Genomic DNA, 12,117 nt, shown 5'->3' with positions numbered 1-12,117 from the left:
TGCATTTAGACAGTCACAGACATGACCCAATTGGAAACTGGGAGTGGCTGTTTACTATAAAGACTGTAATCCTATGGAGAGTGAGCTGTAAAGGATATATACCATATATATAATGTGCAATGTAGGTTTATCAGTATGTTATTAACATGACTTAATATTAGACTTTTCTGTAGTTTTGAGTATTAGTTGCTTACAAAGTAATTTTTCACAAACTAAAATCAACAGTGACTACAGTTAAAGTCTTAAAACTTGAAATCTTGTTATGCCAATTCCTTTAACTTGGTTGCTAGCAATTCAAATCTCTTGTTTAAAGTTGCTGCTCTCCATCGGGATAGTGACTGTATATTAGCTGATGTTTGACCCCAGAATACACATCCGGTTGACTTGGAGAAAAATCGTTTATACTTCAGAAAGCATGGCCGGAACTTTCCGGTCGTTACCCTTCACTTTTCCCGTCGGCAGCACAACGGTTCCCGGTGCTGTGGGGTGATTACAATGGGAAATCCCATTTACAAGTGGCGGGAGAAGAGAATCCTACCACCAGTGAATGGCGTGCTGCCGAGAAACACGTGGCTGAAGAACCGGAGAATCCATGCCTGTGACTATTTTAAAAATGGGTTATACCAATTGTGCAACGCATATAATACGCGAATAAAAAGACAGAAAAAAACATGCATCTATTTAATAACAAATATTGTAAATTATTTATTTTCCAGGATGCCGGTGGGAAATACGAGGCTCACTTCATATCACTTCAGGTAGCACTCCACAGTTAACATCAATTTCCCAGGAGCAGACAGCACCTGGGCCCTCACCTGCACGAACTGCCCAGCATTTGAGGAAATTTGCATGGGTCGCACAGATTCTCCCAACCCGACAATAGAGTGCATTTTATCCGGTAGCTTCTGACCCCGGCTCTCAAAGAAATGTGCAGCGCGGCATCTCTCTGACAACCTCATTGGAGTGCAGAAGAGGGAGTGACTAGCTGCCGTGCTCAGGTGAGTTTAAAGGTCTGGTCTTTAAGTGCACTTTTGTGAGTAGCTGAGTGAGCAGGCGGGATATCTGGATGGGTGAGAAAGTGAGGTACATGGGCAGGTGGGTGTATGAATGGGTGTGTTGTGTAGCCGGGAGGGTGAATGAGGTGGGTGGGTGACTGCGTGGGCAGGTGGGTGAGTGAGTAGATGGTCAGGTAAGTGAGCGAGTGGCCAGGAAGGCGGGTGGGCGGGCAGGCGAGCGAGCGGGCGGGCAGGCGAGCGAGCGGGCGGGCAGGCGAGCGGGCAGGTAAGCGAGCAGGTGGGCGGGCAGGCGAGCGAGTGAGCGGGCGGGCAGGCAGGCGAGCGAGTGAGCGGGCGGGCAGGCAGGCGAGCGAGCGGGCGGGCAGGCAGGCGAGCGAGTGAGCGGGCGGGCAGGCAGGCGAGCGAGCGGGCGGGCGAGCGGGCAGGCAGGCAGGCAGGCAAGTGGGCGGGCAGGCGAGCGAGTGGGCGGGCAGGCGAGCGAGGGGGCAGGCAGGCAGGCAAGTGGGCGGGCAGGCGAGCGAGTGGGCGGGCAGGCGAGCGAGTGGGCGGGCAGGCGAGCGAGTGGGCGGGCAGGCGAGCGAGGGGGCGGGCAGGCGAGCGGGTGGGCGGGCAGGCGAGCGAGTGGGCGGGCAGGCGAGCGAAGTGGGCGGGCTGGGCGAGCGAGTGGGCGGGCAGGCGAGGCGAGTGGGCGGCTGGCGAGCGAGTGGGCGGGCTGGCGATGCGAGCGGGCGGGCAGGCGAGCGAGTGGGCGGGCTGGCGCGAGGGGCTGGGCTGGCGAGCGAGTGGGCGGGCAGGCGAGCGGTGGGCGGGCAGGCGAGCGAGTGGGCGGGCAGGCGAGCGAGTGGGCGGGCAGGCGAGCGAGTGGGCGGGCAGGCGAGCGAGTGGGCGGGCAGGCGAGCGAGTGGGCGGGCGAGCGAGTGGGCGGGCAGGCGAGCGAGTGGGCGGGCAGGCGAGCGAGTGGGCGGGCAGGCGAGCGAGTGGGCGGGCGAGTGGGCGGGCAGGCGAGCGAGTGGGCGGGCAGGCGAGCGAGTGGGCGGGCAGGCGAGCGAGTGGGCGGGCAGGCGAACGAGTGGGCGGGCAGGCGAACGAGTGGGTGGGCAGGCGTGCGAGCGAGTGGGCGGGCAAGTGAGCAGGCAGCAGATGAGCAAGTGGGTGGGTGGGGGGCAGGTGAGTGAGTGACCAGGCAGGTGAGTGAGTGAGTAGCAGGTGTGTGAGTTGGCGGGCAGGTAAGCCTGTGGGTGAGTGAGTGGGCGGGCAGGCACATAGGTAAGTGGACGAGTTGTGAGAAATTAGTACGATGGTGAGGTGGGGCAAGTAGGTAATGGGGAATTTGGGGGCTAGTTAGGTCAGATCAGGGGGTGTTTCAATTTGGTTGTGGTGAGTTGGATTGTCAGGGTTTTGTTGTCATGTCCTGCTGGTCTGGGGCATAATTTTGTGCTCAGGGAGGTACGAGGTCGGATCGTGTGGTGAATGGAAGCTGTGTTGGATTGGGTGGAGGATGGATGGGTAGTTGGGTGATTGGAACCACTTTTAGGGTTAGACAGGTGTTAGATCAGGTAGGAGGTCCTCCAGCACTCAGATAAGCAGCGTCGCTGGATAAGGTAGGATGAAGACTGCAAGGGGGGGGGAGAAAAAAAAGTATCTTTTGTTTCCGCTTATTAAAAAGCCACTGCTGGCTGGCCATGAACTTGGAGCGGCCCAGTGGCTGTTATGGATCTGCGTGCTGTCCTTCGTATGGATCCAGTCCGCATTCTACCTCCCACCCTTTGTCTTCCACATTGGCCTGGACACCCCACTTGCCTACATTGCTAACTGGAAATTCCAAGCCGTGTGGAAATTGGACCTTGATAGGCCCATAAGTGGCAATAGTTGGCTCCAACTGGCCTCCTGGTGGGCAGCCATCCACCTAGAACTTCCCTCATTCAAAATGTTCACGTTCGGGATCATAGCAGTGAACCAGCATGGAGTCTGGAGCTGCCAAAAGGCCTGCCTGTCCACCTCCGGTCTGTACTATGAACGCTTAAAAATCCAGCGCATTAGTTCTACAGAGATTCTACAGAGTGTGGTGGGTATACATCAAAAGCAACATTTTTATAAACTACGACCATTCACCATATGTGCACCGAATGATACACATTGTTAATAAAGAACATTCACAATCTTATTCCAATATCCATAATCCAGCCTTAGCCACCTAATGCTGTCATTCTTGACTGAGTGCGCAATTAAAACAGGACAGATTTTAATTTTCTCACGTTACATACTAATATATTGCCCGAACCATGTTCATAATGAAACAAATAAAAAAAAAAAGAAACGAAATACTGAAGGGAGAGGAAGCAAATAAGCAGTTAAAGTAAAAATTGCAACATCACCAAATGTCCCATGAACTGGGTTGGAGTATTGAACTCCAACTCCCACTTAATGCATTTAACCTTTAGATGATAATTGCCAATATTTGCAGTGTACCTTTGCAGTATTGCAGCACTGTCTCCATTGCACATTTCCGGTCTGCATCCCAGCGCATTCTGGCAGACCCTGTGATTTCATTTTCCGTTGGCCACCAGCCCTGCCAGAGGTACACCTCGTGGTGATTGTCTACCAAGAATAAAGCTGCATAACAAAGATAGAGAAAATGTTCATATACCCTCGTGTACTGCAGATTTCTTGAAACAGAAACAACAAAATGATTCCCCAAAATAATGGCCTTATTGGTCAGCGAGATATTGAGTTACTCTATGCAAACAAAAGGTATACGTTCAAGCCCTGTGCCTTTTTTGAATTGTCCGGGAGCTTGGGGTGTCTTTCGGTCCCTGTTGCTTTCACCAGGGCAATGCCTTACCAAACATAGTTACCTTGCCATTTAATCAGCAACCCTTTCTCCTTCAGCAATATTCAAGTTCTGTACTACCAAGTGACAAGTCCATGCACTACTATGGTGTATTTTTCAATAAATATTTTAGGTAGGACTGACCTTCCCAAGAGTGGGGAGGGGGTTGGTGGACGGACTGGGGGCCCTGGTCAGGATCAAAGAGGTTTTGGGGGGCCTGAAGGTCATGCAGTCGGGTAAAGCCCCGGGGCCGGACGAGTATCCGGTGGAGTTTTACAAAAAATTTGCCGGGATAGTGGGGCCGGTGCTGGTCAGGGTCTTTAACGAAGCAAGAGACAGAGGGAGTTTACCCCCGACGATGTCGCAGGCCACCATCTCGCTCATTCTGAAACGGGATAAGGACCCAGAGGCCTGTGGGTCATACAGGCCGATCTCCTTGATCAACGTAGACGCCAAGTTACTGGCCAAGATTTTGGCAACCAGAATTGAGGACTGTGTACCGGATGTAATTGTGGAGGACCAAACCGGGTTTGTAAAGGGAGGCAGCTGGTGGCCAACATAAGAAGGCTGCTCAACGTGGTTTTGATGCCCCTGGAGAGTAGGGAGGTAGAGATAGTGGTAGCCATGGATGCTGAAAATGCTTTTGACCGGGTCAAGTGGGATTATCTGTGGGAGGTACTAGGACGGTTCCGGTTCGGGGCGGGGTTCATCGACTGGGTTAGGCTATTGTATCAGGCCCCGGAGGCGAGTGTAAGGACGAACAGGACTGTGGTGATATGCATCACTGTAAATACGCAAGGGGTTCATGTAAGTACACGTAGACTAGATAGACACTAGAGGGAGCACCAGAGACATCACACACAGACATTCAACCAATAGGTCAGTAAGATAGGACACGACCAATGGGCATTCACGATACACACAGAGGTGACACTACCACAGGGGGCATTACACCAACCCATATATAAAGGACACATGATCTCCCTCTTTCCAGTGGAGACTCAGTGAGTACAGACACAGGGTTGATTGAACATCACACCCACCACGTGGATTGTAGCAGACTAGTTCGTCAGGCTGAGTAGATATAGAAGGATTAACAGTAGAGTCGAATCTAAGTAGGAGAATTGTTATTAGTTCAATAAACGTGTTGAAGCTTTCTCCACATCTGAACCTTCTTTTGTCAGAGTGCACATCAAGGAAGCATAACAAGACAAGGACGACATCGGACTACTTTAGACTGCACCGTGGGACAAGACAGGCTGCCCTCTCTCCTCACTGCTGTTTGCGCTGGCCATAGAGCCGCTGGCAATTGCACGGAGAGCTTCCAGGGGCTGGAATGGGCTGGTCCGGTGGGGAGTGGAACATAGAGTCTCGTTATAAGCGGATGATCTGCTGTTATATGTATCGGACCCAATGGTGGAGATGGACGGTATAATTGCAACCCTGAGGGAATTTGGCCGGTTCTCCGGATACAAACTGAACATGGCTAAGAGCGAGTTGTTTGTAATTCAGGCGAGGGGGCAGGAGAGTAGGCTGAAGGGGTTGGCGTTCAGGCTAGTGGGGGAGAGTTTTCGATATTTGGGGATTCAGGTGGCACGGGACTGGGGCAAGTTGCATAAGCTCAACCTGTCCCGACTGGTAGAATGAGTGAGGGAGGAGGTCTGGAGGTGGGATGCGCTCCCGCTGTCATTGGCGGGGAGGGTGCAGACTGTTAAGATAACGATTCTCCCGCGGTTCTTGTTTGTTTTTCAGTGTCTCCCCATATTTATCCCGCGGCCCTTCTTTAAGAGGCTGAATAAAATTATTCTGGGATTTGTATGGGCAGGGAGGTCCCCGCGGGTGAAGAGGGTGATGCTTGAAAGGAGCAGAAGAGAAGGGGGGCTAGCGTTGCCGAACTTCAGCAACTATTACTGGGTGGCCAACATAGCGATGATAAGGAAATGGATGGTGGGTGCGGGGTCGGTTTGGGAGCGGATGGAGGCTGCTTTGTGCAGGGGCACTAGCTTAGCAGACCTGGTCACGGCACCTCTGCCGCTTCCGCCGGAACGGTACTCCACCAGCCCGATAGTGGTGGCGGCTCTTCGGATCTGGGGCCAGTGGAGGAGCCATGTAGGGGAGGTAAGAGCATCGGTGTGGACCCCAATCTGTGGCAACCACCGATTTGCCCTGGGGAACATGGACGAGGGGTATCGACTGTGGAGGAGGGCGGGGATTGTGAGGATGGGGGATCTGTTCCTGGAAGGGAGCTTTCCGAGCATGAGGGCGTTGGAGGAGAAGTTTGGGCTGGCGAGAGGGAACAACTTTAGATACTTGCAGGTGAGGGATTTTGTACGCAGACTGGTGCCCTCTTTCCCACGTCTCCTGCCGAAGGGGAGGCAGGACAGGGTAGTTTCTCGGGGAGAGGTGGGAGCGGATAGAGTTTCAGACATCTACAAGGAACTAATGAGAGCTGAGGATACACGGACTGAGGACCTGAGGCTTAAGTGGGAGGAGGAGCTCGGGGGGGGGGGGGGGGGAGCTGGAAGATGGTATTTGGGCAGAAGCCCTGAGCAGAGTAAACACGACCCAACATGCGCCAGGCTCAGCCTGATCCAGTTTAAGGTTGTGCACCGGGCCCACATGATGGTGGCCCGGATGAGAAGATTCTTCGGGCTGGGGGACAAGTGTGCTAGATACACTGGAGGGCCGGCTAATCACGTACACATGTTCTGGTTGTGTCCTAAACTCAGGGGGTATTGGCAGGGATTCGCAGATGTCATGTCCCAGGTATTGAAAACTGGGGTGGTAATGAGCCCGGAGATGGCAATCTTTGGGGTTTCGGAGGACCTGGGAGTCCAGGAAGAGAGAGAGGCCGACGTTCTGGCCTTTGCTTCCCTGGTAGCCCGGCGATGAATACTGTCAGCATGGAGGGACTCAAAAGCCCCCGAGGGCTGAGGTATGGCTATCGGACATGGCGAGCTTTCTTAGCCTAGATAAAGTCAAGTTCGCCTTGAGGGGTTCGCTATTAGTGTTCACCCGAAGGTGGCAGCCATTTACTGACTTCTTCGCAGAGGAGTAAGCGTCAGCGGGGGGGGGGGGGGGGGGGGGGGGGGGGGGCAAGGGTAGAGTAGGGTAGTGTAGGGGATATTGAGGCAGGTCCGTGAGTGAACAGAGCCGTGGTTTGCACTATGTTTAATTTGTAATTTGTGCCTTTACTTTTTTTTTGTACTGCAATGTCACTTTTTCTATGTGCTGAAAATACCTCAATAAAATTGTTAAAAAATAAATTCAAATCTTAGGTTTATTTCACTTAGAAAATTAAATCTCTTTTTTGGCCAAAGCCTTTCATCTTGCGCTCATCAGGGCAAACACAAAAATGCCAAATTTCAAACGATAAACTTTTACAACAAGGTGACTGTGGAATTTGTGACTTGAAAAAAAAAAAATTGTTACTGGAAATAATCTCAAAACATGGTGAAAGCTGGACAAAAGTTTGACTTCATCTTAAGGTAATCATTTTTGTGCGTATTTCAACTAGTTACTGAAAATTGTTTCGAGATCACTTTTACAACTTTTGTCAAACTAAAAGGATCACAAAATTGAGGAGTCACACTGAATAGTAACTATAGTTTCAACTGTAAATTTAAATGGTTTCCGTAGGAAATTAAGATACATCTTTACTGCTGAGAACCTTTTGTACTATATACTTTTGATAATACTGGAATAATTCAGACAATAGTAACAGCTGTTCAGTTACGATATATTCTGAAATATTTGAATAGCGATTAAATCAAACACGTAACACTAAGGACAGAATTTTGCAGTCCCTGTGGGTGGGCTGGCAAGTGGCCTGAGGGGTGGTGATGGGTGTGGTGGTGGTGATAAACATACTGTGCCTTTCCCATCATTTACCTGGCCACCTCTGACCTGGCAGCAATAGAATGGACAGCCGACGAGATCTTAATATGGCCACTTCCTGCTAGGCAGAAAATTTTCAGCCCCGGCTTCAGGCATAGGCTGCATCCTTCACAAGCTTTCTTTTCTGATTGGAGGACTACCCCACAACCTGCACACCAACAACACCCCCTCCCCCCAACCGGGGACACCCTCTCCACCAGCTCCTGGTCCTACCGCTCTTGGCCCCAATCCCACACCCACTCCACCCCAGGGCCTCTATTCCTGGTGCTGGCAAGTGGCCCCAAATGATCTATTATCCAGCTCCTAGCTCTTCTTCGCTGGGACTAGATGCAGTCCCAGCAGTAGCCACCACTCCTACTGGCGCTACTAGGTCCAGGGAGCATCCAGTCATTCTAATTCTCCGGCAGCTCTCGGAGGCATGATTTCCTTCCAAGATAGCGATTCCTCCGAGCGCTAAACAGCTGTGGGGTCACCCACTGGAGCAGGATAGGTTTCACGGTAACTTTTTCAGCAGAGCCAACCCCACCATCCTCGAAACCCTGCCCAATAAATGAGGACATTCTTATACTGAGTTTAAGGCAAGGGCTGGTCTTCACACACCCAGCCGGAGCACCTATATTTGTTGAGGTCTTCAATCGATAACCCAATTGAAATATGGGTCTTTGCACAAATTTGTTCTGGGAAATTTGCAAGCTGTGAAAAGCCTATATGTCAGCAGCTCATAGCCCCACTAACCTTTTAACATAAAAGCAGCTTCCCAAAGAGATTAAATATCATCAGTTACAAACATTCAAAATAACAGCTCTTAATAGTATCAGCTTTTACATATTATCACGTTAAGGAATGAGAAAGGGTTATTTTGACACGTACTGCCATCTCTGTTAGATTGAATCCCATATTCTGTGCACAAATGTAGTCATTCTAAAAACAATCTAAAAACCAACCGTGGCATCAAGGAGCCCTAGCTAAACTGGAGTCAATGGGAATCGCAGAAAAACTCTCCACTGGTTGGAGTCACACATGGCACAAAGGAAGATGGTTTGTAGTGGCTGGAGGTTAATCATCTGTGCCGGAACATCGCTGCAGGAGTTCCTCAGGGTGTCCCAGGCCCAACCATCTTCAGCTGCTTCATCAATGACATGTTTGCTGATGATTGCACAATGTTCAGCACCATTTGCGACTCCTCAGATATATGAGCAGTGGGTGTCCATATGCAGAAAGACCTGAACAATATCCAGTTTTGAGCTGATAAGTGGGTAAGTAACATTCGTGCCACACAAGTCAGGCAATGACTAGCTCTATGAGCGAATCTAACCATCAACCCATGAGATTCAATGACATTACCATCGCTGAATCCCCCACTATCAACATCCTGGGGGCTACCATTGACCAGAAACTGAATTGGAATAACCATATAAATACTGTGGCTAGGAGAGGCTGAGAATTCTATAGAGTAACACATCACTCGACTCCCCAAACCCTGTCCACCATAGACAAGGCACAAGCCAGGGGTGTTATGGAATACTCTCCACTTTCCTTGACGAGTGGAGCTCCAACGATACTCGGCATGATGAACACCATCCAGGACAAAGCAGCCTGCCCAATTGGCACCCCATTACCAGCGTAAACTTTCACTCATTCCGATGCACAGTGGCAACAGTGTGCACCATCTACAAAATGCATTGCAGCAACTCATCGAGACTCCTTCAACATCAACCAAACCCTGTCATCTAGAAACCAAGTTCCTCTTCAAGCCACACACCACCCTGACATGGAAATATATCACTGTTCCTTCACTGTCTCTAGGTTAAAAAGTTGGAACTACCTTTCTAACAGCACTGTGAGTGAACCTACACCACATGGGCATTTAGTAGTTCAGGAAAGCAGCAGACCACCAATTCCTCAAGGACAATTAGGGATTGACAATAAATGCTGGACTAACCAGTGATACCTTATCGCACGAATGAATTAAACAAAAAATAAATAAAATATCTATCCCACATCTTAAGCTTGCTGAGCTTCACATACCTTTCTCTACCCTCCAAACCTCTGCAATGGAGGAATCAGCATAATCATCTCTGCCTATAGATTAGGTGGATAGCTAGCGCCCCATATCCAGTCAGTTAGTTGTCCTTTTTGAAAGAGTTAATCAATCCCTTGTTCACTTCTTCCATTGTGATCTTAGGCTAGGATAATCTCCTCCCAAGTACAAGAAATAAAACTAACCTGGTTGCTGGGCTGCATATAGATCTTCTTGCAAAAATGGCATTGAGTTGACCATGGTAGGATCTCTGGCAGGATATAGATACTCAGCGGCAATGAACTCTCCAGATGAACTACTGAGGATAAAGAGCCGAGGAGTGAAGTTGAATTTTCCAGGATCTGTGAATATATTGTGTGTTTAGTTTTCAATCATAAGAGGAAAGGAGTAGAAGTTCCTAACATTTCAACAGGACATGGAGATTATAAACGGAAGTGTAATGCAAACAAGGGCACATTTTAACAAAGTAAATATCATCTGTATAAGTATTTTATCACGCCTCTCCAAAACATGTCTCTAGGCATTTCTTACGCAATAAAAGATTTGAAGGACACATCAAGAATTGAGATGAACGGATAGTTTGGGCAATATTCATCATTGAAGTTACACCCTGCGAATTCTTAAAACGTCTATCACAATCATGAAACAGTACATCTCACACATCTCACTCAAAGCATGACATTTCCAACTCCATCAATATTGTGTTGAGAGTGCTATCCGAGGGCCCGGATTCGATTCCAGATTTGGATCAATGTCTGCGTGGAGTTTGCGTGCCCTCGCCGTGTCTGCGTGGGTTTCCATGCGCGCTCTGGTTTCCGCCCACAGTTCAACGATGTGCCGGTTAGGTGGATTGGCCGTGAACAATGCGCGGGGTTACGGGGACAGGGCGGGGGAGTGGGTCTAGATAGACCTGTCCTTTGGAGGGGTGGTGCAGACTCGATGGACCGAATGGCCTCCTTCCGCACTGTGGGGATTCTATGGATTCTATGTCCTAAAGTCATGGATGGGGCTTGAATCCATAGCCTTTTGACAATATCTCCTTCTGTAGATGGTGTCAGGTTAACTCTGATGGTGTTCCTGTGAGGAGCACTGGGAATGTTCTACCACATTAAAGGTGCTACACAAATGCAAGATATTGTTGATTGAGAATGATACCAACTGATCCAGGTTGAAATAGATTACAGTGACACTTCTGTTTTCAAGACTCGGACTGTTCACATATTAAATAGATATTACTATGTTATGTAGGCAACCTTTAAAACATTGAACAAATGCTTACCAGTTCATGTTACAGATGAGGACAAGAATAGAATCATGGGCGAGGATGTTATGTTACAAGGCTTTAGTACATAAACTCACTTAGTACCTTTGCTCACCACCAACTACATCTTACAGTTTGTTCCCATCCAATGCAAAGTTTTATATGGGGACTGGAAGGAATCTCTCTGGCACAAGCAGATGGAGATAGTTCTTCTCCTCTCTGAATCATAAAGTAGAGGCAATAATAGATCATAGCATTTACAGTGCAGGAGACCATTTAGCCGGCCCATCCTGCCCTTGGAAAGAGCACCCTACTTAAGCCCACATCGCCACCCTACCCCATAACCCAGTAACACCACCTAACAGTTTTTGGACTCTAAGGGCAATTTAGCATGACCAATCCACCTAACCTGCACATCTTTAGACTGTGGGAGGAAACTGGAGCACCCAGAGGAAACCCACGCAGACAGGGGGAAGAAAGTGCAAACTCCACACAGTCACCCGAGGTCAGAGTTGAACCCGGGGCCCTGCAGTCGAGGCTTCAGTGATACCCACTGTGCCACCCCTTATAAGATAGACTTTTTCACCTCACAATCTTGTCATTATTTACCTGTAGAAATATTTCATAACTGTCAGAGAACACTGGTTACCTTGCAACATGCAGTCGTAGGCCTTTCGGTCTCTTCTTCCTAATGCTTCAAAGAAAGCCACCATTTCAGCCCCCTCATCACATTCATGTACAGTCACATTGATGCTACTGTGAAGTCCTGCTTCCAGTGGACGCCTGCAAAACATGGTTAAGGAATTCTATAATCTGTTGCAGTTACAAACACATTGATTAAAGTTCAGTTTCAGTCCAATCTAGCATTTGGTTTGTGAGCTTTAACTAAAATATATTTTAGAGTGGAGCATGTCAATATCCAGTTTACTTTATTTTATAATGAAGAAAAAGAAAAGCCTCTCATTAATATAGCATTTCGTACAGCCATTTAAGCTTCTTTTATTTTAAAAAAAGTGTTGCCACTAACGTCAACAAGGCAACCAATTTGTGCACATCTAGATTACACAGCAAT

At 49.2% G+C, this 12,117-nt stretch overlaps 1 protein-coding gene across 1 annotated transcript in view; it reads right to left on the bottom strand.

Annotated features, from left to right (window-relative positions):
• svila (supervillin a) overlaps nucleotides 1–12,117 on the bottom strand; it is a 222,769-nt gene that overhangs the window by 15,076 nt on the left and 195,576 nt on the right. Inside the window, 3 exon segments of the mRNA XM_038798250.1 lie at nucleotides 3,486–3,629; nucleotides 9,970–10,125; nucleotides 11,695–11,828. Of these exon segments, the coding sequence (XP_038654178.1) occupies nucleotides 3,486–3,629; nucleotides 9,970–10,125; nucleotides 11,695–11,828 (434 nt within the window).

The sequence above is a fragment of the Scyliorhinus canicula genome, chromosome 5 (assembly GCF_902713615.1).
Source record: "Scyliorhinus canicula chromosome 5, sScyCan1.1, whole genome shotgun sequence".
Classification (NCBI taxonomy): Eukaryota; Metazoa; Chordata; class Chondrichthyes; order Carcharhiniformes; family Scyliorhinidae; genus Scyliorhinus; species Scyliorhinus canicula.
This window is presented reverse-complemented; position numbering and strand designations above follow the sequence as displayed.